The sequence below is a fragment of the Tenrec ecaudatus genome, chromosome 1 (assembly GCF_050624435.1).
Source record: "Tenrec ecaudatus isolate mTenEca1 chromosome 1, mTenEca1.hap1, whole genome shotgun sequence".
NCBI classification, from domain to species: Eukaryota; Metazoa; Chordata; class Mammalia; order Afrosoricida; family Tenrecidae; genus Tenrec; species Tenrec ecaudatus.
In genome coordinates this window covers 22383883-22411850 of record NC_134530.1, presented here as the reverse complement: position 1 = coordinate 22411850, position 27968 = coordinate 22383883, and the positions used below count along the sequence as shown (strand labels likewise).

The window sequence follows — 27968 nt, the reverse complement described above, 5'->3', positions numbered from 1 at the left end:
CCTAATCCGCCTTCTTCGCCTTCTTCTTTCTGGACCCCTCGCTCAGCTCCTCCTTTAACTTGGAGGGCAGGGGTGAGTGTGCGGCGCCCGGGCTGCCACCGTGGGCCCCGCCGTGGCCTCCATGGTTGTCATGGTGATGGTCAGCCCCCAAGGTGGCCCCAAACAGCACGGGGCAGATGTAGCTCTCCAGGACGTCGAAGGGGGAGCCATGGGAGTGGGTGGCCGTCAGGAACACCTGGGGTGGGGGTGGGGGGAAGAGCAGGTGGGGAACAGGAGGCAGAGGTCAGCAGGGTCAGAGGTGGAGGCAGGCAGCTCTCTGCCCGCAGTATCCACCCTCAGAAGGGGAGCCAACCATCCTGGAGAAGTTGGGTTTGGGCGCTCAAACCAAGACTGGCATCCACTAGGATGAGAAAGTGCGGGCACGACCTGGTGTCGCATAGCTCACACGGGGGCGCAAGGAGACTTGGGGTGCTGTTCCCCATCTCCTCCCCTGAAACCAGGGCTCACACCCGGGGGTCCACAGCCCTGTGCAGGGGACATCTAGCTCAACCTGCAGCACGCAGGGAGGAGGGCGTGGCCCTGAGGCCCCTCCTCCTAGATCCCCAGTCCAAATAGGACCAGCAGGACCTCCGACCTCCAGTCTATTGGGAGGGGGGGGCCTTCCCGCCTGCACTCCCAGGGCCTTTGCTCTCGACAACCCCAAACTCTAATCGCCCCCTCCCACCAACCTACAGGACTCCGCTGTACTCAGATCCCACCCCGCCTAAACCCAGAGACCCTTGCCTCGAAGCCCCTCCCCTTCCTGTGCCCTGTGACCCGCCGGAGGCCCTCCCCCGCCCCGCCCCCTAGGCCCACCTTGCAGGACACCATGAACATGGTGAAGCTGAAGACGAGGCTGGCTTTGGAGACGGGCAGCCAGCGAGTCTGCTGGAGGGTGAAGAGCACGGCTCCGTACAGGCTGGCTTTGGTGGGGCTGGACGGGAGGGGCGCGGCTGAGCGGGGCGCCCAGAGGGCTGGGCACTCTGCTCCCGAGCACCCCACATCCCGCCCACCCCACCCCAGCTCCTCCGCAGTGGGATGGCTTGAGACAGGTGGTGCCGTCCTTTGCAGGAAAGGGTTAAAACCTGTCCCAAATGAGGTCTGACCTTTGCTCTTGAGTTCTGGGAGGTGAAGTCTAAGTCTTTGGAATGTCCTGCCCTATAGGAGTGTCTTTGTGTACCTGGGGCTTGGGCCACCCCAGATGGTTTGTGCCAACAATGGGATTCATGGGGGGGGGGCTGTCCCCAATCTCTGTACTCACAATGGGTTCCACAGTGGGCCTTAGGCCACCCTGATAGTCTATACCAGTGGTTCTCAACCTTCCTAATGCCGCGACCCTTTCAGACAGCTCCTCATGTTGTGCTGACTCCCCAACCATAACATTATTTTCATTGCTACTTCATCACTGTCATTTTGCTACCGTTATGAATCATCATGTAAATATCTGATAGGCAGGATGTATTAGCCGACCCCTGTGAAAAGGGTCATTCGACCCCCAGAGGGGTTGTGACCCACAGGTGGAGAACCACTGGTCTATACCAACAACTGGATTCTGCAGCGGGGCGCTGGAAAGCCGATCCCAGCCATGCCCACATGACTGATCCAGGAAAAACTTGGGCGTTCACAGCCCCACCCCACGGGCACTCACTCTCTCCTGCACACTTCCCTGCTGGTCCTCGCCCCCAACAACCATATGCTCCCCTCCCCAGACCCCAGACATGGCTCCACAGCCTGGCTTCTTGTTCCTGCCTCACAGAGCTGGGAGTCCAGGGCTCCCTCCCTACTGAAAATCCTGCTGACTTCACTCTGCAGCTCCGCCTGTACCCACCCTGGAGAGGGGGGCTGTGGTGCCCCCTCTGAGATCTTTTTAGCATTGCCCTGCCCCTCTGGAAGCTCCTGGAGGAGCTCCTGGAGGTGGGGGGGGCCAGCTTCGGCTGCCAGGGGACGAGAGGGTGGGCGGTACTCACAAGGACATGTGCAGGAGCTCGTTGGTCTCCGGTTTCCAGACGCCTCGGAGCAGCTGCTCCACGTTGGACATGAGGGCGACTCCCGAGCCTGCGGGCAGGGGCGTCTGAAGGAGCCACCCTGCTCGGCTCCCGAGGGACTTCCCCCAAGGGACACGCAGTGGGGTATGCGAGGGGGAACAGGGGAAGGCAGGGAGATGGAGGCTCAGAGGGGCACAGGGCACACTCAGAGCAGAGCCGGCGTGAAGTGCTGCTGTGGGCAGAATTGTGTCCCCATCCCCCACCTAGGTTCCAAGGGGGCTTCCAAAGGTTTGTGGGAAAATAGCATTAAACGATAACGGGGTAGGGGCTGGGGAGAGGGAGGGAGAGAATGACATTTTCCCAAGCTTTCTGAAGCCCTCTCCTATGTGTAGAAGGCCTGGTGGTGCAGTGCTTAAGCACTCCGCTGCTAACCGGAAGTTGAGCTGTTCAAACTCACCAGCCGCTCCACAGGAGAAAGATGAGGCTGCCTGTTTCCAAGATGTGGGAAGTGCTAACCCCTAAAGCTGTGGACAAGAGTCGCTGGGTGCTGCAGGTACGTAAGGGCTCAACTACTAAACAAAAGTTTGGTGATTTAAACCCACCCAGAAGTGCCTGGCAGGAGCCCTGGGGGCCTGGACACTAGGCTGCTGACCACAAGTCGGCCACGCTGAGGCAGAGCTTCCTACGCCTATAAAGAGTCACTGTCAGTCCTACCCTGTCCTCTAGGATCACTGTAGTCAGCCTTCTGAAAGTGAGGGGTTGTTTGTTTGTGTTTGCTGGGTGCCGTGGAAGAAAGGCCTGACGATCCGTTTCTGAAGGGAATTCCAAACCTGTTGCTTCGCCACGAGTCCAGATTGGCTGGACGGCAGCTAACACCCACGATCCGTGTGGGAGCAGTTTCCCTCTGTGAGGGTCCCAAGGCCCTATCTGCATAGGGTGAGACATAAGGAGCAGCTCAGACACAGAGCCAGGCCAGCAAGGCCCACGGAAGACAGATGCCTGGGGAGGACGCGGAGAAGAAGCTGCAGCGGCCGAGAGTGGACAGAGAGCACCTTCCCCTGGAGTGGGCACCCTGTCCCCGTCTACCTGGCCCTCCGAGCTGGGAGAGGGCAGCAGTCTCCCCTTGTGGCATTTCTGTCCCAGCAGCACTCAGTCTCCTCACCGTCTTCGGGGACCCCTGCAAGGCAGGTCTCTGGTGCAGAGGGGTCTGCCTAGGTGCCCCCTGACCAGACTTCCAGAATCCTCCCAGCTTCTCTCCTCCTCCGACAGACCGTAAGCGGTCAATCCTTCCCAAGCTGCCTGCCCTGGGGGGATGCTGTAGGCCTGGGGAAGTGGTCCGGGCTTCCTGCAGAGAGAGACTAGAGAGTCCGGTGGAGAGAGAACTGTTCAATTTCTGGAAGATTCTTCCCACATATCCCAAAGGAACCAGCGAATGGAAAGGCTTAGGGACCCCCAGTTGGAAGAAAATAGGTGAGCCAACAGAGGGGCCTGATCTCTACCGGCAGGGGGCTGAAATGCAGCCTCACAGGATGGTTCTCAGTGGGGACGGGACAATGGCACTGCACAGAGACAGTTGGTTGTCACAGTTGGAGGGAGGGTTACTGCTGGCATCTAGCAGGTGGGGGCTAGGAAAGCTGCTCAGCACCCTGCCATGTACAAGAGGCCCCTCTCCCCACAGAGAAGGACCCAGCCTGCCATGGCTCAAGCTGTGTCCCCCAGAAAAGAAAAGAAAAATGTGGATGTCCTAATCTTTGTACCCCCAGTGTGGCCCTGCTTGGAAACAGGGTCTTTCTCTGTTTTGTGATTGAGGTCACGTGGGGATGTGGGGTGAGCGCGGGGGCTGCACCTAATCCTTTCTGAGCGGGTGTCCCATAACAGACAGACAGACAGGTGTCCCATAAAAGGAACAAAGTAAAGACAGACAGAACGACAGGTGTCCCATAGAAGGAACAAAGTAAAGACTCACCCACACACACACACACACACACACACACACGACTCAGTAAGACAGATGCCAAGGAAAGCAAAGGGGCCCCAGGGGCCAATGACAAGAAAGCACGCTCCCCTAGAGCTGATCCCGAATTTGAATTTCCAGTCTCCAAAATGCCCTGAAAGCCACTGCTGGTGATACAAATACACGATATCGTGTCCTTTGGGTGACAGCTGTCCCAGGAACCTAACCAGCCATGTGAGGTCAACCGGGACTCATGGTGAGCCCCGTGTGTGCTCCCCAGCATCTGCCAACAATTTCTTCCGGGGCCCTGGGTAGTTCTGTTAAGCAGCAAGTGCTACATTAGGACTGACCCAGTTGCCGACAAGGAGGTTCTGACCCAGTGAGACCCCTGGGTGTCAGAATAGAACTGGAAACTAACTGCCAGGTCCTTTCTTCTGCATGCTGTGATGAGGGGGTTCCATCAGGCCCCAAATTGCGGGGGCTGAGAAACCCTGCCCTAGAAACATCTATTATTCTTGTCTGGTCACCGTCTTCCCCAGGGACCTTTCATGGTTACGTTTCTGGAATAATCTTCGCATGTATCCCAGCCCCCCAAACCACAGTGGTCGAGGTGACTACAACTCAGAGAGGCCTTCTGTGGGAAACTAACAGGGGGGAAGATAGGACCAGGACTCTATTCCCTAACTTCTAACAGAGGAAATCTGGAAAGCCAGAGGTGAAGTCCAAGTACATTATCCTGCTTTAAATGTCATTCCCACAGACTCCCCCCTAACAGCTTTGCTGCCTTAAAGTGAATACATGGTTGATTCTGTCTCCCTGTAGAAGTGGACATTCTTGTTATCTCCTCCCTCCTCCCCCTCTCCCCCTGTGGCACCCATCCCCCCTCATGCCTTCCCCCAATGCAGGCATTAGGTTTCCTCACCTGTGAGCTCAAGGACCTTACTGTGGTTACCACCCACCTTATGATGTATGTAACTACTGAATATGCATGTCTTATGGCTACCTATAAATATCCCAAGACAGTAAAGATTCTCTCTCTCTCTCTCTCTCTCTCTCTCTCTCTCTCTCTGTCTGCAGACCTGGCTGCTGAGATCATGGCCGTCCCAGAGGTGAGTATGCTACCATGAAATGTGTTTGACTCCTTTATTTTACCCTCTCTCCTACCTCTCCTATCTCATATGACATTACTATGATCTTTATATGTTATTTGTACCTACGGACCCCACAGTTGTCAGAGGCTGGTTTACTCTAACAGCCTTATACGGGGTTTCTGTACATCTGTACATCTTTATGAGGGCAGACGGCCTCGTCTTTGGCCTGCAGAGCAGCTGGTGGTTTTGAACCGCAGACTCTGTGGTTAGCAGTCCAACGATTACCCGACAGCGCCACCAGGGCTCACGCACCTCAGAGGTGTTGCCTGATGAGATCTGGACAGCAGCTGTGCTAATGGGGGTCTGATCAGTACCACTCAGGTGGGGCCATGGTCACTCTTTCTTCCCTGCTTACCTTTGACCCAGCCGGTGGCAATCATGACGAACCAGCCATGGTGATAGTGGTGGTGGGCGTGGTGGATGCCCACGGCGATCTTGCGGACCCTCACCACCTCCTTCATGGCCACGAAGATGAGCTTGATGGGCAGGAAGCAGACGCACTTGTAGAAGAGGTCCAGGGGGCAGAAGAAGATCAGGTACCTTTGGGGAGACGATGCCAGGTGTCAGGCGGGACTGGCCAGGGCCCCAGGAAGGGCGGCAGGGGCCGCAGGGTCGCTCTCTCTCTCAGAGCTGTGCTGCAGGGACACCCTGGCCAGAGGTGGGCCTGCTCCCTTTCAGCTTTTTGTTTCTTCAGGAACACAGAACTTGTCATAGAGACAGAAAGGTAGAACCTCTCCATAGGCATTGCCTGGCTGTAGCCTGGGCAGGCGCCTAAGCCACCAACCAAAAGGTTGAGGGTTTGAACCCACTCAGAGGCACCCTGGAAAACAGGCATGGCGATCCACTTCCCAAGGGTGGCAGCCTTGAAAACCTGGCAGAGCCGATCTGTTCTGCACACCTGAGGTCACCAGGAGTCGGTGTCAACTTGAATGCAATAAACAAGTCAACTGCCAGGTCTTTCTTCAGCAGGTTAGCTCTTGGTTAATAGCCAAGAGTGATCCCTTGGCACCACCTGGGGACTCTTGCTTCCCTTCCAGAGCAGCTGAGAAGCCTTCCCCTTAGCAGGTTCTCATATCCTGGGCCACACACATCAGCCCTTGCAAACTGGTACCTGGCCCCAAGGGCCAGCCCTCCATCCTGGACCCTGCAGAATTCCTACCCACCTAGCTTCTCCCACTCTGCTTGCCAGTTAGAAGGGCCTCCTCTCATTCCAGCTTGCTGTCACCTTATCTCCGAGCACAGCCTCTGGTGTGGTCCTGCCTTATAGAAAGCTGTACTTCCCTGGCTCTGGGACCTGAGAGTTTTAACACCTGCTGTTGGCAGTTGCCACGGCAACCCCCTTGGTTGCAGGGTAGAACTGTCCATGGGGTTTCCTTGATTGTCATCTGTATGGCAGGGGGTCACCAGGCCTTGGGAGGGTTCAAACAGCCAGCCTTCAGATCAGCGGTCAAGCACACCCCGTTTGCACCAGAGAGGGACCCGTCTTTAGACACTGGGGGGGCTCAGCTTTAGGATGCAGAGATGCATGCCCCACGACAGGTGGGAGGGATGCAGGACCACCCATGTGCTTCCATGGCTGTGAGGTGCTGCTGCACCGATGCCCGCTCATTCCGACCACAAGTGACAATGGAATAGCATGGTCCCCGAGAGTTTTTTCTTGGCTGTCATCTGTCTGGAAGTAGGTGGCCAGATTTTCTTCCAAGGTGCTGTTGGTGGGTCCGAACTGCCCACTTTTCAATTCCCAGCCGAGCACTCAACTGTGCCACCAAAAAAGAAAGACTCACTGCCATCAAGTCATTTCTGACTCAGCGACCCTTCGGGACGGGGGAGAACTGCCCTGTGGGCTTCCAAGACAGTCACTCTTTATGGGAGTAGAAAGTCAGGTCTTTCTCCTGAGGAGCAGCTGGCGGTTTTGAACTGCTGACCTTGCTGTTGGCAACCCAATTCGTATTTGTACCACCGGGGCACCTAAATGCATCTATACCCTGAGAACAAGCAGGTCAGCAAAACCCAGTTCTCGGGGGCCCCCCTGACTCCACCTGCCCACTTCGCCCCATAATGACCATCTCACACATTTGTTGGAGCTTGCCCTGAACCACCTCCACCTGCTGGGAGGCCAGGGGGCACGAGGGATGAGGTGATTGGGGTGACCTGTCATTGGTCTGCAGGGTCCCAGGCTCTCCCACAGCCTGGACAGCCAGCTCAAGTGACACACCCGGCCCCCAGCCTGGCTCCCGGAGACTCACCAGACGGCGGAGGCCAGCAGGACGCTGGAGTTGTTGCTGAAGTAGTCAATGAGCGGCTCCCCGAGCAGGAGGTCGGCCAGGATGTAGCTCCCAAAGCAGTGCAGCATGGCACAGAGCCAGGATGCGATGGGGTGGCGCCGGGAGAGCTCGACCGCACCTGGGGACGGACATGGCGGGGGTCTGGGTGGGGGTCCCTCACCATCAGCCTTCAGGGAGCCCGGCACAAGCTCTGCCCTCACACACACACAGGTCAGCTGCCACCAGATCGCCTGCCCATGCTGAGCACGCTCACTGGCCCCAGGGAGAGCCAAGATCAGAGAGGTTGTGTGCGGCCCAAGGTCACACCGCAAGTCAAGGCAGTACTAGGTCCATCCCTTTCCCCCTGGCTCAGTGTCGGGGCTTCAATTGTGCCAAAGCACCCCAGTCCTCACCCCACTGCCCCGCACCCACCACATAATCTAATCTGGTACCTGTGAGCCTCACCTTGTTTAGGGGTGTCTGTGCATTTGGGTACTGATCCGATATAACTGGTGCCTTATGAAGGAGGGAGGACACCCCCCCCCCGCAGCTCAGTGGGCTGAGTTGGACAGCTAACCGCAAGGTCAGCAGTTCAAATCCATCAGCCACTCCTCTGGAGAAAGAGGAAACTTTCTATTCCCGTGAAGACTTACAGTCTCGGAAACCCACAGGGGCAGTTGTACATTGCCTTATAGGGTCGCAATGGATGGGAGCAGAGGCACAGATCAGAGTGGCCAGAGCAGGGCTCCATGGTTCTGGTTCAGTCACTTCTATCATCAACACAGGCTGAGTATACGGCCGCATACATTACGTAGTAACCAGGAGTACGATACAAACAACTGGGCCCCCCTCAAAGATGATGGCTGCCTGCACCTCTTTGGATGTACGTAGCTCCCCGGAGACCTGCTAGTCGCCCAGTCTCCCCATCATCAGTCTCCTCCTGAAACGCAGCAGGAAGGACCGTGGCAGGATGCTGGAGAGCAACACCCATCTCGAAGAAGCGTGGTCGGCCACCATCTCCGACGGGGCCCTGCTGCTGGATCCCTACTCAGATCAGGATGCCACAGAGCAAGGCAGGTGAGGGCCGAGTTTATGGCAGTCATCGAGCCGGAACCATTCTGAAACAGAAGCCTCTGGGACAAGTCGGGGGACGCCTGGAGCCACTAGACTCGGGAAGAGGCCAGGAGGCGTGCTCCCCTCACACCTTCAGAGCACGCAGCCCTGGTGACCTGTGAGGTCCTGCCCTCAGCCCCCAGAACCCCGGGAGAAGACGCTCTTAACCCCAAAAGCGCTGTGCTGCAGCAGCACTGGGTCCGGTTACAAATGTTTACAATAACAACATGCAAGAGGATCACATTTAAAAGGGAAAGAAAGGTAACTTCACGGTTTCTGCAGCTCAGGACACAGAAGGAACACCTGGTGCCCTCCAGGCAATTCGGAGCTGTTCCTTCACAGTCCCGAGCCGAGGTTGTCAATCTTGATAGGAGCAGACAGCCTCATCTTTCTCCCCGTGGAGTTGAACTGCTGCCCTTGGGGTTAGCAGCCCAACTGGTCACCCGTGAGGCCACCAGGGCTCCTGCCACTAAGGATAGCCACTAATAAAGAAGGGTCTGATGGATGACAAACAGCGACGAAGGAGCTTGCTGAGTGAGGAACGTGGAGCCTGCCCTGAGCAGCGGCTCACAGGCGCGGAGCACGAGACCCTCTGCAAAGCCGCCCTCTGTCCCCATCACTGGGCTTCAGGTAAGTGGACTCGTGCCATCTATTAACTCGGGAGACTGGCCACTCCCACATGGGACAAGGCCCTGCAGATCCACCCAGGGGCTGCCATATGTGACTGGCTGTGAGCTGCCATCGACTCTAGCCGCAGCCACCACAGGATGACTGCTGACACCTGTCCCACTCCTGTGATGGCTTATGGTTCGGATTGTGGAGATCCAGAGTTGGCATCGGTTGATCTTCAGAATTAGATCACCAGGCCTTTATTCATAGTCTGTGGACTCCACTGAAACCTGTTCAGCCTCTGAGCAATCCAGAAGCCTCCGCCGGCAGGCGAGTGGTGGCTGTGTGTGAGCTGCATTCTCCAGGAACTAAACCCGGGTCTCCCCCGTGGGAGGCGAGGAGTCTACCACTGCCCTCGTGCTGGGCTGGACACACTGCTAGGGGAGGTCTGCAGTGTCACTGCACCCTGGAACTGCCCTAAGCAGTCCTAGTGCTGTGGCGGGTATACTTTGGCTGTTAGCAGTTCAGAATGAGCTGTGGCTCCTCAGGAGAAAGATGAGGCTTTCTATCCCATATGGAGCTAGAATCTCGGAAACCCCGAGAAGCGGTTCTACCCTGTCCTACCTATGCAGCTGCTATGAGCTTGGGGGTTGTTTCTAGTTGTCCTGGATTGAATATGGAGCTGTGGTTTTACATGACGCTCGTCACTGGGGGGAGCTGAGTGATGGGAACGTGGAGCTAATTTTGAACTAATTTTGTCTTAACCTCTCAAGATCAAAGAAGAATTTTTTTTAATTCCCCAATTAATAGGGTGGAAGGTGAAGGTGAGCAGTCAGTACGGCCGTAAAGGAAGTTTTGAACCTTGAAAATGTGACGCTAAGTGAGCAAGAGCAGACACAAAATGGGGAATGCCGTCGGAGCAACTCGCGCCACTGAAACAGGCAGACAGGGAGAGGCTGGAGCTTACGGGTGGTCCCCAGGAATTGGGGGTGGGGTGGGAGGGAGGCGTCACTGCTTAGGGGGCACTGGGCTTGTTGGGAAAGGGGCCGTGATGTTAGTTGCACAAGATAAACGGAATTAATATCACAAACTTAGCCGAGAGAACTCAGAGCCAAGCTCACCGCCATGGAGTGGGTTCGACTCAGTGACCCTACAGCAGGGGAGCTCACGCTTTTTCAGCACGCGAGCTACTAATAAAATGATCTACCAGCTACAAAAATGCAAAACATATATTTATTTATTACATTCATTCATAAATGCATTGAGAATTCTTTATAGGTACAAAGTATGCTTATGTAGCTTGCATAATCGCACGATTCCATATTGCACAACAACACAATTAACGATGGTCATTCTTTGTCATGACCTGAGTTGGCTCTGATGACTTGCACTTAATGGAGTGAGTCAGGGATGCGTAGTCTGGACAATAGCGCTGACAGCCAGCCTCAAGCACACTTCCAAATGACCATCAGTGATGGTGGAACGGTACTTGGACTTAATGATCTTTATGTGGGGAAAGGCTGACTCACATCAATCAGTAGAGCCGAGTAACGCAATCAAGGAGGTAGCACGTTTTCTCATGTTTGGGCACTTTCCCTCTGCGAGTAATTTCCAGAACTGTTCATCCGCTCTGGACTTCTGAATGTCGGCTTGTGGTGTCAAAATCTCCCATTCCGTGTAAAAGTGCTACGTTTTTGTCTTACTTGGTCCAGCTCCCCCCCACTCATTTTAATGCCCTTTCTTACGTTTAAGAGGGAAAAACCTAGGTCTACAAATTGGCGATAACTTAGCGTGTCGGTTTTGCTGCACTTAGTGCAGTTGTTTGCGCATGCGTTTGACACCACACCTACGATTGCATCTGATTGGCTGCGCTATCAATTAAGTGACGGGATTGATGACAAGCTTACGTCTATTTTTTTTAATGCCATGCGATCTATACATTTGCGATTGACCTACAGTAGATCGCGATCGACGTATTGCGCCCCCCTGCCCTACAGGACCGAGTAGAAGCGCCGCGGGGTTCCCGGACTGTGACGCTTTACTGGAGTCCGAGCATCACCCTCTCCCTCGGGGCTGCAGGTGGTTTCAAATCACACACCTCGCGCTCAGCAACAAACACGGCGGGCCGCGTTCTGGCTTTTTATAAATACGCTTACGACCCAAACAGAACACTGGGGTCCAATTTAAGGTCAAACTCAAACACTGTCATCACATAGCGGCCAACTCGTAGGGACGCTGTAGGATGGGAGAACTGCCCCCTGTGGTTTCAGAGACTGGTAACTTTAAAAAAAATCATTTTATTGGGAGCTCGTACAACTCTTATCACAATCCATACATCCATCCATCATGTCCAGCATTTTGTACATTTATTACCCTCATCATTCTCAAAACATTTGCTTTCTACTGGAGCCCTTGGTATCAGCTCCTCATTTTCCCTTCCCTTCCCCCTCCCCCATGAACCCTTGATAATTTATAAATTATTATTATTTGTCATATCTTATACTGTCCCATGTCTCCCTTTACCCACTTTTCTGTTGTCCGTCTCCCAGAGAGGAGGTTATATGTAGATCTTGTAATCAGTTCCCCCTTTCCACCCCATCCTCCCTCTACCCTCCAGGTATCGCCACTGTCACCACTGGTCCTGAGGGGGTTCATCTGTCCTGGATTCCCTGTGTTTCCAGTTCCTATCTGTACCAGTGTACATCCTCTGGTCTAGCTGGATTTGTAAGGCAGAGTTGGGATCATAATAGTGGGGGGGGTGTACATTTAAGAACTAGAGGAAAGTTGTATGCTTCATCATTGCTGTACTGCACCCTGGCTGGCTCATTTCCTCCCCACGACCCTTCTGTAAGGGGATATCCAGTTGCCTACAGATGGGCTTTGGGTCTCCACTCCACACTCCCCCTCATGATCCCTCTCAATGACCCCATTTTTTTTCCCTTTGATGCCTGATCCCTTCGACACCTTGTGATCATACAGGCTGGTGTGCTTCTTCCTTGTGGGCTTTGTTGCTTCTCAGCTAGATGACTGCTTGTTTACCTTCAAGCCTTTAAGATCCCAGATATATAGCCAGGCACCATCAGCTTTCTTCACATTCGCTTATGCACCTCCTTTGTATTCAGCCATTGTGTCAGGGAGGTGAGCATCATGGAATGCCGGTTTAATAGAACAAAGTATTCTTGCATTGAGGGAGTACTTGAGTGGAGGTCCAATGTCCATCTGCTACCTTAAAACTAAACCTATACATATCTGCATATAGATCTATTTGCCCATCATCATAGATATTTACATATGTACATGCCTGCATTTAAACCTCTATAAATGTCCTTTGCCTCCTAGTTCTTTCCTCTATTTCCTTTTACTTTCCTCTTGTCCCACTCTCATGCTCAGCCTTCATTTGGGTTTCAGTAATTCCTCTCAGTTCCATTGCCCTTGATCAATCCCTACCAGGCCTCTTACACCCTCCTTGCCACTGGTTTTGGATCACTTATTGTTCCATTGTCCCTGGGTTGGTTAACACCACTTCCTTCCCCCCACCTCCCCAGATGGTAGCTCTTTGTGGGTGTTGAAAGTCTCGTCTTCCTCCCAAGGAGTGGCTGGTGGTTAGAAACTACAGACCACTGCAGACCGCCTCAGGGGTCCAAGAATCAGGTTCTTCTGCTTTTATGCCCACAGAATGTCTTTAGAACCCGTGTAAATGGGGAGGTTATCTCCCAACAATATTGCAAGAGTCTCCTGAAGCCGCACCCTGTGACTTATCATATTAACCCCTTCCCTCTCCCACCAGTCTCCCGACTCGAGAGGGACCTCAGAATTGAGCTATAGCCCAGCTCAGACCCGATGTGTCATGGTGGTGGCGGCTGCCAGCTGCTGTCCACTTGGCTCCAGACTCGGGGTGACCCCACGTCCCATGGGATGGAACCGTGGCGATCCGTGGGACTTTCACTGGCTGGCTGCTTTTGGAAGCAGATGACCAGGCCTTCCCTTGAAGGGGCCTCTGGTGCACTCCAACCAAAGCTGAACCGTGTGCAATACCCAGGTGTCCTCCCCAAATCCACATCTACCTGGAACCTCAGAACCGGACTTGATTGGCTCCATGGGAAGTGCTTAGTGGCTGAAATGCCGGTGGACCACAGCCCCAGTGGCTCCCTGGGAGAAAGCTGGTTCCCACGTAGAGATTTAAACAAGACCAACTACACAAACACAGCTCACTGGCATTGCGTCGGTTCCGATTCATCGTGACCCTGCAGGGCAAAGTCGACATGCCCCTGTGGGTTCCCGAGACAAGAAATCTTGATAGGAGGAGTGATGAGTGGGTTTGAACTGCTAGGCTGTCAACCCAAGATGCCATGAGGGTGCCTCACATATAGATCACAGCCTTGGGAACCCGTGGGACAGCGCTGCCCTGTCCGACGCGGCTGCTGAGTCTAAATCAACTTGATGGCAATGCGTGTGGTTTTGTTTTAAGGGGACATAGCATGTGGTACATGGGTCTGCCTAGGAACCTGACCTAGTGAAGGCAGTCAGGGAAGGCTTCCTGTAGGAAGGGGTGCAAGTTCCAGGGGTTCCCATGAGCCAGCACAGACCCCACAGCAGCTAACAACTCTCTCACCCTGGAGTCAGAGCTCAAGTACGTCTGCTCCCCACCCTCAAGGTTGTCTGAAGGCCCCCTGTAACCAGTCCCTCCCCCCCCCCAGCATAATGTCTTTCTGATGGACTTCTATTTAAAACACAGCCTACTGAGAGGTAATCCTCTGGACAGGTGGTTGGCCCTAGGAACCTGTGTTTCTGCAGAAATGGATACTTCTCCATCTAAAAATAACCCGGGGGGTTGAATTCTTTCCAGGGCTTTTGCTTGTGCCCTCTGGGCCTGCCTGTCCCAGGAGCCCAGGGCTAGGACGTGGGGTGGGGCTGCATGAGCAGGCCCCGGGCATACTCTGTGCCCGAGCCCTGATAGAATAGAAAAGTCCACATTCAGGTTTGCTCTGCCCTGCCCTTGAATAAACAATCCCCACCCTGGCAGGGTTTTCTCCTGGGAGTCCTGTGTCCTGGGTTTTGCACTGAGCTAACTGCAAGGTCAACTTTGCAAATCCTCCAGAGAAAGGTGAGGCTCCTGGCTCTGGAGAGACTAACAGTCTTAGGGACAGTTCTACCCTGTCGGATAGGGTTGTTATGGGTTGGAATCGACTCGCTGGCCCTGAGATTGGTGTTGCTTTGTTTTGTTTGGGGCTATACTTTCCTCCAAGGAGGCCGGGTGCCACGAGTAAGCGCTTGCCTGCCAAGCCAAAGGTTGGTAGTTTGAATCCACCAACGTCGCCACAGATGAATGGTCTGGCGATGGGCTTTTGTGAAGGTTTCAGCTGGGCAGTTCTGGTCCCTCCCACACAGGGTGGCTGTGGGTCACAGTCTCTTCCACTGCCGCAAGAAGAGAGTCACAGAGCTCCCTGCTGCATGACAGCAATGGGAAGAGGCAGTGCTGTGTGAGGTATCATCTCCCCTCCTGGCATAACTGAGCTCCACCCAGCACACCTAGGAGGGAGGAGGCTCCCCATGGCCACAGATGAGAAGACTGAGGCTGCAGAGCCCGCCAGTGGCCCAGAAACCAGTCCCTGAGCTCCAGAGCCCTTCCCCGCACCACATGCCCTCTCACTTCCAAACATAGGCCTTCGCCAAGTCATTGGGTGGACACGGGTGAGGCCCCCTCCACGTCTGGACCTCAGTTTGATTGTATGCGTATTGGGGATGCTATCGATCTGCACATGGAAGTGGGACATTGAATAGGAAGAGTGACGGAATATGGATGGATGGATGTATTGGAGTTAGGGTGCAGGCGAAGAAGATGGAAAGTCCCACGGACCACCAGCAGAACAAACGGAGCTGTGGGGGAAGGATGGTGAGGTCTCCTGTCACGTACTTTGGGCATGGTCCCTGGAGAAGGATGGCATGCTTGGCAAAGTGGAGGGGCAGTGAAAACGAGGAAGATCCTCAACCAGACGGGTTGACACGGTGGCTGCACCATGGGCACAAACATGAGCAATTGTGGGGATGGCGCAGAGCTGGGTGGTGTCATGTGCTGTGAATCGGAACTTCTCGACAGTGCCAGACACCGCCATCAACACCCAGGGTGCCCTGGCTCTCAGGTGGCACTCTTGGTTTCCACTCATCTCCTCATTTAAGAGGTTGGTGGTCTGAACCCGCCAACCAAGAAAGCAGGTCGCTGCCCATCAGAATGGACTCGGTGGCCATGCATCCTCTAGCTGAGGTCCCCACACTTTTTTAGACTGCCACCCCTGTTTCACAAACAAAATCACTTGGTGTCCACCTGGCAAACACAGGTTGCCCATCGCCCAGGATAAAGTGTAGGTGTCTGCTTTCACAGCCCCCCTGGATCATTCCAGCACCTTCCAGGGGCAATGGCACCCACTTTGGAAAACCAATGCCCCAGTTTGCCTGAGACCAAGGTTTTCTTGGATTTGGGACTTCCGGTGCTAAACTCGAGGAGGTGTTGCCAGACCTGGAAAAGGCGGTCACCCAGTGCTAGCTTTCATCTCAAAGGGCTCTTGAGAGCGAGCAAACAGAGAAAGTCTTGGTCCTTAGCAATTGGGCAAGATGTGTTCCTGGAACCAAAGTGAAATGGAAGCTGCTTGTGGACAGAAATTTCCGTGAATAGATTTTTTTATTTCAATCGTGTCTTAGGTAACAAGGAGCCCTGCTGCAGAGTGGTTACATGTCGGGCTGTGAACTGAAAGGGCAGCAGTTCGAAACCACCAGCTGCTCTGAGGGAGAAAGGCAGGGCTTTCCATTCCCATAAAAAGCTGGTCTCAGAAACCCACAGGGTCGCTATGAGTTGGCATTGTCTTTTTTTTTTTTTAAATCATTTTATTGGGGGTTCATACAGCGCTTATCACAAACCATACATATATCCATTGTGTCTAGCACATTTGTACCTATGTTGCCATCATCCTTTTCAAAACATTTGCTTTCAACTTGAACCCTTGATATCAGTTCCTCATTTTTTCCCTCCCTCCCTCCATGAACTCTTGATAATTTATAAATTTTTATTTCATGTCTTACACCAATTGCTGTCTCCATTCACCCACTTTTCTGTTGTCTGTCTCCCTGGGAGGGGGTCCTATGTTGATCATTGTGATTGGTTCCCCTTTACTCACCCGTCCCCCCCCGCCCCCCCCCCCCCCGTCAGACACGCACACACTTCTCTTCTCATCCTAATCTCGCTACTCCCATTATTGGTCCTGAGGGTTTATCTGTCCTGGGTTCCCTGGGTTCCTTGCTCTTATCTGTATCAGTGTACATGCTCTGGGTTAGCCGGATTTGTAAGGTAGAATTGGGGTCATGACAGTGACGGGGGGTAGGAAGCATTAAAGGCCTAGAGGAAAGTTGTGTGTTTTATTGGGTGTACGGCACCCTGACTGGCTCGTCTCTTCCTTGTGGCCCTTCTGACAGGGATGTCCAATGCACTATTAATGGGCTTTGGGTCTCCCCTCTGCCCCCTCCTCATTCCCATCGATAGGATAGGACTTGTTGTTGTTTTGGGTGAGTTGGCATTGGGTTGAAGGCAGTGAGTTTGGTCTTAAGAAACATAGGGGAGGGGGAGGGAGCCTTGGAATTGATTGTGATGATGTCTATACAACTCTTTTAAAAAGTTATTTAACTTTGGAAGTGTATGATATGTGACTGTTAAATCAGGAAAACTACTTTAAAAAGAAAGAAATCAAATGACCAATGGCGACCATGGTGAAGAAGGCAGTGTTTGCTTTAGCGGCACTGCGTTGATGTTAATGGTGGCAGAGCCGTTCGGAACAGGATATTAATAATAGTAGGACCATGCGAAGAGCATAATCCATGGCTCTGAATGAAGCATGCAGACATCGTTCGATGCGAGACTGTTCCGTTGTGTCTATTTTTGCCTCAAAAAACCACAACAACCTCATGATTAACAAGGAGCATAGGAAGAAAATGTTGTAGGATGGAAGGTGGTGATGACTGTACAACTCTTCTTGACATGACTGAATTACTGAATTGTAATCATGTGGATGAAGTGCCAATCAAACTGGTTAAAAAAAAAGAACAGAACTCTGGGGGAGTCGCCCCACCTGTGGACCTGTGGTATAACGGGATGCGACTGAATGCCCAGGTCCATGGGTGACACAGAGTCGGTGCTTTGTACTGCTAACCTAAAGGCTAGAGGTCGGCACTTACCAGCGGTGCTATGTTGGAGAAAAATCCTGTCCCTCTGCTTCCCTGTGGATGAGAGGCAAGACCTTGGGCCCTGCCTGTGGCCTGGGAGGGCTCTGTAGCGCTCCATGCCAGGGTCAGTGTCCCATTTGCACATGGCAGGGACATTGCTGGGATGTTCTCAAACGCCCAGTCGGCACCACCGTTGTTTCTCATACTTTATCTATAGCAGCATGCTCAATCTGTGGGCTGCAACCCCTACGGGGGTCGAATGACCCTTTCACAAGGGTCGCCTAAGACCATCTGAAAACACATATTTCTGATTGTCTTAAGAACCGAGATAGAGATACCACTCCTCTCTCCGTCTCCAGGAGGGTCTGCCCACATGCAGACACACCCACATGAGTACCCGGCGTGAAGGCTGTTACCCATGCTACACAAGGCTTCCAGAAAATTTCATTGATTTGTCATTAGAAATAAATATTTCACAATATAGAATGACATATTGTCTTTGTGATTCATCACAATGCTTTCATGATATTCAATTTGTAACAATGAAAATACATCCTGCCTATCAGATATTTATAAGACTGTTCATAGCAGTAGCACAATGACAGTGATGAAGTAGCAATGAAAATAACATTCTGGTTGGGGGTCACCACAACATGAGGAACTGTGTGAAAGGGTCGCGGCACGGGGAAGGTGGAGCACCACTGATCTAAAGCATGTGGTCTCCTGGCGGATCTCCTGGCAACTCTAAGACAAGTGTGGGTCTCTGAACCACGCCGTGCCCCCCAGCTCAGCCCATGCCCCCGTTTTCTCCTCAGTTTGGAGGAGCAGCGGTTCCTCTACCACTGTCCTAAAGCAGAGAGCTAGGGGATGTCCCCTCCACGTCATCTGAAGAGTGTGAGAACGGTTGACAACCGCCACGGAGTCTGCCCCTGACTCACGGAGCCGCACACACAACAGAACGGGACACTGCCTGGCCCTCCACGGTCCCCACGATCCTTAGTATGCTTGTGTCTTTGTGTCGTTGTTGCAGCCACTGAATATTTTTAGTACCTGTTGACATGGGGGGCTCGCTCCCCAGCACTGTGTTGAGAAGTGTTCTGGTGTGATCCACAGCTTTTTCACCATGCCAGGCCTTTCTTCCTGGTGTGTCTGAGCCTGTAAGCCTCCCAGACAACACATAGGGTGAAGGGTGGTGGCTCTGTAGGAGGTGCACTGGCTGGGAATTGAGCCCAGGTCTCCCACATGGGAGGCGAGAATGCTGCCACAGGTCCCCCACTGCCCTTGAAGATTCAAGTACACGGAGCTAGCTGCAAGCCCAGATTTCCAGATTCTCAGGAGAAATCAGCGCTGTGCCCCCCCCACCTGGCTCATTTCACTCGTATCTGAGCATGAGACCTGCAGTTGAGAAAATACTGTGGAGGAAACTGGTCTCAAACTGGGTTGCATGAGGATGAAGGGATGGGAGAGAACTGCTTCCTGTCCCAGGAGACCAGAAGAACTAGATGGTGCCCAGCTACAATGACCAAACTTTAAAAAATCTCAAATGCTCTCTAAGAATCCTGATCCGAAAGTGCGGGGAAGAGAAGAGCCACACATTCCCATGGGCTCCGACCCTCTGGGGGCACGGAGGCTGGAAGGACACCAGGAACTCTTGCCCTGCGATCATCGTAAAGCTTACGGCTCTGAAACTTTCCCCGGGAGTCAGCCTCGAACCAGACAACCCAAACCAAACTCGCTGCCATCGAGTCGCTGCGGACTCGCAGCGGCCGACAGGACAGGATAGCATTGCCCCGCTGTGAGCTTCCAGCACTATCAACTCTGCGGTGGTAGAAAGCCGCCTCTTCCTCCCACGGAACGGCCGTGGTTGCGAACTACGGACCTTGAGGGTAGCAGCCCCGGCCTTTAACCACGGTGCCAGCAGAGCTACTTGAGCCGGACAACAGTTGCACTTATTTAGGAAGGTCCAGGCAGATCTTGTTTTCTCGAGCCCCACACAGACGGAGGGGTTTTGTTTTTATAAATCGGTGGCGAGTGGCCACCTTGCATCAAGCAAGTCTGCGGGCACCATTTTCCCAACGGACGCTTTGTGTCTCCGTCACACTTTGGTCGTGCAGACGCGGTTTCCAGCCTCTTCATCATGCGACTGCACACTCAACGAGCCAAACTCGCTGCCATGGAGTCAGAGGCAGCCCCTGCGGGTTTCCGAGACTGTAACTGTTTACAGGAGTAGAAAAGCCCAGTCTTTCTTCCTCGGAGCTGCTGGTGGTTTTGAACTGCCGATTGTGCGGATCGAAGCCGCCCCAGATGTAGCCACTACACCACCAGGGCTCCTCTTCGTAGGTGGCAGTCTGGCATAAACGCACCATTCAATACATCAGGAAACCAAAACTCCATGGAGCTCGCTGTATGGCGGCCTTGGCTTTCTTGCTGTGGCCTGAGACCCGGCCACAGTGTCTCCGGGTCAGCCGGGAGCAGTGTGCTTTCTCAAGGACTGATCTCTGAGGGGGTCAAGTTGACAGCTGCGTCTCAAAGGGTAAGATGAGACGCTTACAAACAAAGACTGGACACTAGCAGTGGTGGGACGATTTAGACAAGGTTGCCGACAAGGGTCATACTCGAAGGAGGCAAACCCTGTCACCAAAAAAGCATATATATTCTCTCTCTCTCTCTCTCTCTCTCTCTCACACACACACACACACACACACACACACACACACACACACACACACACACACACACACACACCCCTGCACCAAATCCTGCTTGGTGTAGTAGGGGGTACCTCCAGGACACAGCAGGTTTCTAAGGCCCACCCACCCAGCCTCCCAGCCCCGCCCCTCCTCAGGTGATTCTGACAGGTAGCCAAGTCTGAGAAAGAGCAGTCTGGAGAGTTCTGTGGCTGGGTCAGCATTTCCATTCACTCACTCATGCGTTGCTTCATTCATTCATACCTGTAGCCCACCGCCACCGCTTCCCCTTCCCAGGGCTCGAGGGTCCCCAGGTGAGCTAGGCCCCGACTTGCCTGTCCCTGAGGAGTTCCCAGTTTCCCTCTTCCTTTCCAATGTGGAGGCATTTTCTTTCTTTCTCTGTCTCCTTTCGATCTTTTTCCTTCCTTCCTTCCTTCCTTCCTAACTCCCTTCTTCCTTCCCTCCCTCCCTCTCTCCCTTGGGTCCATCTTTCCCTATCACTCTAGCCCAGGGGTGGGAACACCTGGCCCAGGAAATCCCTGACACCAGCTAACACCGCAGCCTCACCTGCAGTCCCAGCCACCCCGTTAGGGGGCAAGTTAATGACATGCTTGACCATGAGACCCTGGAACGATGTTCTAAAGATCCCAAAGGCCCTTGGTAGGAGCAAGGCTACCCCATGGCTGCTCAAGCTGAAACATCTGGAATAACACTGCACGATGCTGTTTTGAGTTGCTGTCTAGGGGATTCTGGCTCAGCAGGCAGCTGGTGGATTCAAACCATCAACCTTGTGGCACTTAACCATTCAAATCTCCCAGGGACTCCTCAAGAGCTGTGGGTTTAAAAAGCTGTGCCCGTCTCCTCAGCTCCAAAGTGCACGGAGAAACCTGGGCTCAGGTTCAGAGGCAGATTCTGAGCCCCACCCCACCCGCACCCAGCAGGATGGGTGGAGCCTGGGAGTCTGCCTTTCAGCCACTGTGAGCCAGAGGACCACGCTCTGAGCTCCGCCCCCCTGCTCAGGGGTCTCTCCAAAGCCTGCCCCAGAAAACGTGTCGCCCAGGTAACACATCCCATCCCAGCCTTACAAAACGAGAGGCTTGTCAAGGTGCCCTGGTGCTACCAGTGACTATTTCTAAAAGGTCCTCACAGGAACCAGGAAAGGGAAGGCTGGTATATATTTTACAAACCACCCATTCACAGAGGAGCAAACAGAGCCAGAGGAGAGCGGTGAGGTCACTGACCTGCACGGTGGGCAGAACAAACGATTCACGTCTGACTCCTAACTAAAGGTTGGGAGGGTCAAGCCCACAGCTCGTCCCATCCACCAGCCACGGGGCCTCAAGAGTCACGGCTATTTAATCTTGCTGAGCCTCTGTGTCGCCAGTGAAGAAAGGAGAGTGTGGGACTGGGCTGGGAGTTCTCAAGCTAGGCAGGCTACTGAAGTCACTGGGGGTGGGGTGCTTGAAAGACGCTCATGCATTGGGCCCCGGCCCAGATATCCAGATTTTGGGGTCTGGAGTGGAGCCCAAGCCTGGGGGAAAAGAGGTAGTTTAAAGCCCCCAGGTGGAGACTGGAGATACCAGGAGGGGAAGGGGAGGGTGGGGGAGATGGACAACAGAAAAGTGGGTAAAGGGAGACATTGGAGAGTGTAAGACATGACAAAATAATAATAATTTATATATTATCAAGGGTTCATGAGGAAGGGAGGGAGGGTGGGAGAGGGAGGGGAGAAAATGAGGCGCTGATACCAAGGGCTCAAGTCGAAAGCAAATGTTTTGAGAACGATGATGGCAACACATGTACAAATGTGCTTGACACAATGGAAGGATGTCTGGATTGTAATAGAAGTTATATGAGCCTCCAATAAAATGATTTTTTAAAAAGATGGGTTCCCCCCCCCACAAATGATTTGAAGCCTTCTGATCCACGTAAGTTCTGAAGAATAATGCTAAAGAAATTAATTTAAAATTATCATAAAATATAATATCACCCCCAAAAAGCCCCCAGGTGACATCAGGAACAGGTACTTGCAAAGCCATTTTCTCAGCAGTGTTTTGTTCAATAACGAAAAGGTGGAAACACTCAAATGTCTCTTGGCAGACTAAAGAATGAACACAGCGGGGTCCATCCGCACAAAGGAATTCAGCCAGAAGGAAAGACGAAGTCCTGATAGATGCTGCCCTGGGTGGACGTCCAGAATATTAGGATCCCACTTAAACACAATTTCCAGAATTTCTAGATAAATGCATACGGACAGCTAGGAGCTCTGGGGCTGGTAGGGGGAGGAGAGCTAAGGACAAAACACAACAGAACTCACTGCCACTGAGTCCATTCTGACGGACAGCGACCTAATGGGTCAGACTAGAACTACCCCTGTGGGCTCCCGAGCTACAACTCTATGTGAGTCACAAGCCTCACCATTCTCCTGGGGGGAGGCTATTGGCTTTGAACTGCTGACTTGGCAGTTAGTAGCCCACTAGCTAACCAGCACACCACCAGGCTCCTTGAGGAGAGGAGGGAAGTAGAGCATTGAGTATTGCTTAAGGACTTGAGTTTCTCTTTGGGGTGATGGAAACTCTTTTAGAAATCGATCGTGCTCATGTTTGCACCACACAGGGACTATAATCCACGCCACTACGTTGTACACTTTTAAATGGTCAACATAGCAAAATTTGTCATCTCCCTTTTTACCAGATGGGGGGGGGCGTGGGGAGGAGACTCTCACAAGCTTTAAGTATACAACCAAGGATGGTTACCACTAAATTGTTTCACCTTTGGGGGAACCTTCAGGCTCCCCTACTTTTCAAACCCAAGCCAAACTCACTGCCATCACATGGATTCTGACTCATCGCGGCCCTCCAGGCCAAGACAGAACAGTCCCGGTGCGTTTCCAAGACAGCGATCTTTTTTTTTTTCTTTCACTTTCACCAATTATATTCAAACAAACAAAACCCTGCACATGTTATTTTCATGTTTTCAGTGTTTCTTGCAGGTGGGGAGGCTGAAGGTCCATGCTAGTCCTGACAGATGAACCCTGAATCCTGAGGGTTTGCTCAGCATCACATGATCCAGAGACCTTGGAAAGAAGTGTCGAAGGTCTTGATACCCCAAGTGGCCATGGTTCTGTCAATGATGGCAGTGCAGAATGAATTCACGACCGTCTTGTTCATCCACCTCATGAACAATGCCTCCAGGACCGTGTTGCAATCCTCAACGGGAGAGGCTGGCGATCTTGATGGAGCTGAAAGCCTCCTCTTTCTCCCAAGAAGTGGCTGGTGGGCTCCAACTGCTAGCCTCGCGGTTAGCAGCTCAGTGCCGCCCACTATTCCACTAGAGCTTCCAGCTCCGATGATTTACTCTCACAGTAATCTCCTGATCCTCCGGCAGGCACCCAAAGGCCGTGTCCTGGCTTTTAGGGCCTCTGAGAAGCGGGCCTCCTGCCTTCCTCTGCATGTGGGTTCTGTGGGTCTCTTGATGGCAGATGGTTTTCTCCTGGCTACTTGCCTAAAGGTTATCCGTTGAAACCCACCCCAGGGCCCCTAAAAACACAGGCCTGACCATCGATTTGCATAAAAATTACAGCCTGGAAACTCTATGAAGTTCTACCCTGTAACATAGGGGGTCGCCAAACGTCAGGATCCCTTCGAAGGCAGGGGGCTTGGCTTAGTTTTCATGGGTTCTGCACTCACCCGGGAGCCTGGCCAGGGCCACCAGGAGACCTTATCCAGGCAGGAAATACAGCCTACCTTTCAGTCACACACAGAACATAGCTTATTTTGTTTTGCAAAGTGGCTGCTCTCCAGAATAGCTTTTAAAGACGTAGGCTCTGGCAAGTAGGTAGGGGTGGGGGGGAAAAAAAAGCACACAGTGAACAACAGCGAAAAAAAAAAAAGCAAAAGAGAAGATAACTTTATTTGCATTAGACCAGATGCAGCCAGCACAGTGAATCACTTAATACAGCTCTTAGGCATGGTCTTTGGGACTCCCACAAGAGTGGGGTGGGGGGAGGTAGGACTACGCCACTGGACCAAGAAGGAGGAACAAGATACATGGAGGAAAGACTGAAGTTGTCAAGGATTTCCTTTTTTCTGGATTCACAAACAATGCCCATGGAAGCAGCAGTCAGGAATTGAAAGGACATAGCGCATGACAGCTTTAAAGTGTCCAGAGAGCAGAGGTGTCCCCTTTGAGGGCTCAGGGGCGCCTGACCCAAGCCACATATGCCCGTGAAAGCTGGACAATGAGTCAGGAAGATTAACGAAACCTTTGAAGGATGACACTGGTGAAGGATACGGAAAATGGAACGGACTGCCGGAGGACCAACCCTGCTGGGAGCAGCACATGCAGAGTCCTTAGAATGGAGGACAGTAAGACTGTGTCGTAGGTATTTGGGCGTGTTGTCAGGAGGAACCTAGTAAGTCCCTGGAGAAGGACAGCATGTTTAGTAAATAGGGGGTTCATGAAAAAGAGGAAGACCCTCTAGGAGATAGATGGACACAGTGGCTGCAATGATGGATGGACACCGAACAGTTTAGGATGAGACAGCAGCAAAGCTTCATTCTATTGCATGTGGGAACCCTGGGAGTCGGGGCTGACTCAATGGCACCCAAGTACAACATGCCTGTGCTTATGGCACCAATCGGGAACGGACTGTCTGTAAGTCGGGAAGGCAGGATCAGGGTGGGATGTATGTTGAGTCGCTACTTTACTAGAAGATGTGACTCCCCAATTCTACCTTACAAATCTGGCTAGACCAGAGCATGTACACTGGTACAGAAAAGGGCTGGAAACACAGGGAATCCAGGACAGTTAAACCCCTCAGGACCAATCATGAGAGTAGTGATACCAGGAGGGGAAGGGGAAGGTGGGAGAGAAAGTGGGAACTGATCACAAGGATCCACATATAACCCCTCCCTGGGGAACAGACAACAGAAAAGTGGGTGAAGGGAGACATCGGACAGTGTAAGACATGAAAAAAAATAACATTTATAAATTATCAAGAGTTCATGAGGGTAGGGACAGGGAGGGAGGGGCAACAATGAGGAGCTGATACCATGGGCTCCAGCAGAAAGCAAATGTTTTGAGAATGATGATGGCAACAAATGTACAAATGTGCTTGACACAATGGATGGATGTATAGATTGTGATAAGCGTTGTACGGGCCCACAATAAGATGACTTAAGAAAAAAAAATTAATCAGGAAAAAAAATGATGTGACTCGAGTCACTAGCCCACCACCATTATTCAAGTCACTCTTGCACTGCCTTGATGGTAGGTGTGGTCTGAGGCAAACACACTGACAAGTAATCCGGCGAAGGTCTCGCTCTTGCATTGGATCCTGCATTCAGTTCTTCATCATCATCATACACACACACACACACACACACACACACACACACACTGCCTGAGCCAGCAGTCTGTTGTCTGATCTGATTCGCCAGCTTCTGCACCCTGCCAAGCCTGCTGTGGGGTCTGCCATTTGGGGCTCATTAGTCCCTCCTGTCGGACACCTGATGCACAGATTTGGGATTCCTCGCCGTCATGAGCCATTTCCTGGAGGGATCCAGAGTTCTGTGAGAGGCTGCTCTTTTTGTGATCCTGAGTTTTGTGAATTATGGAACCCAAAGGCATGAGAGGGAGAGAAAAGAGCTGATGAGGGGCAGCTGTTCCTAGAGATGATGGAGTGGTACAGCAGTTTGGAAAAGTTGGATATTTGGAACCATTTTAACCTGCCCCATAGGAACCAGCTTTGTGCTGAACCCTTACGAAAGAGAGTACTCATTTACCATGCACTATATCTTCATAAAGGTACCCTGGCGGTGAAGTGGGTTATAGGCTCAGCTGCTAACCACAAAGTCAGCAGTTCGAATCCACTGGCCTCTCCTTAGGAGACAGATGAGGCTGTCTATTCCCAGAAAATTTTATAGCTTCAGAAACCCACAAAGGCAGTTCTACTCTGCCCTGTAGGCTTGCTATGAGTTGGAATTGACTCGATGGCAGTGAGGTTTTAGGTATGTCTATAACAAAGTACCCTGGTGGCACAGTGGGTTAAGTGTTAGGCTGTTAACCACAGGTTAGCAGTTCAAAGACGCCAACTGCTCCTTGGGAGAAAGATGAGGTGTTCTTCTAATCCCATGAAGATTTACAGCCTCAGAACCCCTATGCAGCAGTTTACAGCCTCAGAACCCCTATGCAGCAGTTTACAGCCTCAGGACCCCTATGGAGCAATTTACAGCCTCAGAACCCCTATGGAGCAGTTTACAGCCTCAGAACCCCTATGGAACAGTTTACAGCCTCAGAACTCCTATGGAGCAGTTTACAGCCTCAGAACCCCTATGCAGCAGTTTACAGCCTTAGGACCCCTGTGGAGCAGTTTACAGCCCCAGGACCCCTGTGGAGCAGTTTATAGCCTCAGAATCCCTATGGAGCAGTTGGAGCCTGTCCTATTGGTTGCTATGAGCTGTAGGGTTTAGGTACAGCTGCAGCGGGAGGGGTGGAGAAGGGCAGTCACTTTAGAAGTTAACTATACTGGAATTCTCTTTTTTTTTCCTTTAGTGTTTTTCAGTTTTGTTTGTGTGTTTAAAGAAACACGGGCATTTACTTTTATCATCTGGGGTGGGAGGACACGCTATTTTTGTAGGGAGACAAGAATTGAGAGGTGACTTACCATTAAGAGGGAGAAAGGGTCCCAAAGTTGTTGGGGTGACTGGTCGCTTTGCTAAGGCTAAATGCTGCCGTTCATTTGGCTGGCTGGTGTGCTAGAATTAGTAAACTGCTAGGATATGAAGAGAAACGTTTGCTCTGGGGAACCTTGCATAAAAATAGAACATAAACTAAGGAGGCCATTAATCTTCATCTTGGCATTGTTGCCCAAAACTGCAGAAGCAGGGTCCCCCCCTGCTGGGAGTCCCAGTGGAGGTTGAGGTGCTTGGTGGTGGTGGTGTGTGGGTGGGGGGGTGTGACCCAAGTCCCTCAGCCCTGGGACAAGTAGAAAGGATAGGTCAAGGCTATTTGAGCTCATGCTGGGGTGCGGGGCTCCAGAGGCCCCAGTAAGGTAAGGAAGGGAAAAGAGGTCCCCAGGGTGGGGGTGGGGGAGGCCACCGGTGTCACTTTCCCTGGACTGGATGGCGGTCCCCAGCATAGCCATTCCTTATATAGGCACCCAGCTGTCGGTCACACTCGGCACCAAGGACGAGGAGAGAGGTCATCCCTGGGGACTGGCTGGGCAGATGGCTCAACCGCAGCACCGACCTCCCAGCAGCCACCATCTGTACCCCTCATGCTGTGTGCATGCCAGTCGACCCCCCCCCGCCCCCTGCCCACGCCATGCCTGTCTCCCCCATCCCCAACACCTGTTCCCTGGGTCTTCTGAACAAGCTGGCTCCTCCCCTTCCCGCCCACCCTTAACTGCTCTCCGAACCCCAGCTCCTCCGGTCCTAGGGGCTACTCTCCTTGGCCCCCTCCTCAAATCCTTTTTCACCCTCTAGCCCACACCCGATGGAGCTCTCCACGATGCCAGCGCCACCTACTCCCCCCAAACAGTTCCTGGGTCTCCCAGACTCCACCATCCTTCGGGGCTGAGTTTGCTCCCCCACCCCCCAGTTTCCTCCCACTCCATTCACCAGTTTACCCCCCTCCCCCGCCCCTCCCAGGTCTTTCCCACCCCCAGCTCTTGACAGATGGAGAGCACCCCACGATGCCAACGCTGTCTCCTCCCCCAAACCTCCAGCCACCTCCAGCAGACCTGGCTCCGGCTCCCCTGCAGGGCCCGGGGCTGTCCCTGCTCCCTACTCCTCCAGGCAGCCCCCTGCACGCCCCAGCGCAGCTAGCTCACCTGGCTCATACTTGAGGTAGAGGATGGACACGATGAAGTAGCTGAGGTCAAAGACCGGGAAGAGAGGCACCCGCGAGAAGCTGAGTGCCAGCTCGCCCAGGCTCAGCGCCGACAGCAAATCCAT

At 52.9% G+C, this 27968-nt stretch overlaps 1 protein-coding gene across 1 annotated transcript; it reads right to left on the bottom strand.

Annotated features, from left to right (window-relative positions):
- Nucleotide 1: 1 nt before the first annotated feature.
- TMEM38A (transmembrane protein 38A) lies at nucleotides 2-27968 on the bottom strand. Its single transcript, XM_075555688.1, has 6 exons — nucleotides 27845-27968; nucleotides 7376-7532; nucleotides 5485-5669; nucleotides 2007-2094; nucleotides 856-973; nucleotides 2-235 (listed from the first exon to the last, which is right to left on the bottom strand). Exons 1-6 carry the CDS (start codon nucleotides 27966-27968, stop codon nucleotides 2-4), a joined length of 906 nt encoding a protein of 301 aa, XP_075411803.1.

What these genes read in the sequence shown, in the direction of transcription:
- TMEM38A (XM_075555688.1), bottom strand. Translation starts at nt 27,968, where the DNA reads ATGGATTTGCTGTCGGCGCTGAGCCTGGGCGAGCTGGCACTCAGCTTC. An exon ending in CTACCTCAAGTATGAGCCAG is followed by an intron (nt 7,533 to 27,844) that starts GTGAGCTAGCTG and finishes GTCCGTCCCCAG; the next exon opens with GTGCGGTCGAGCTCTCCCGG. An exon ending in CTGCTGGCCTCCGCCGTCTG is followed by an intron (nt 5,670 to 7,375) that starts GTGAGTCTCCGG and finishes GTCTCCCCAAAG; the next exon opens with GTACCTGATCTTCTTCTGCC.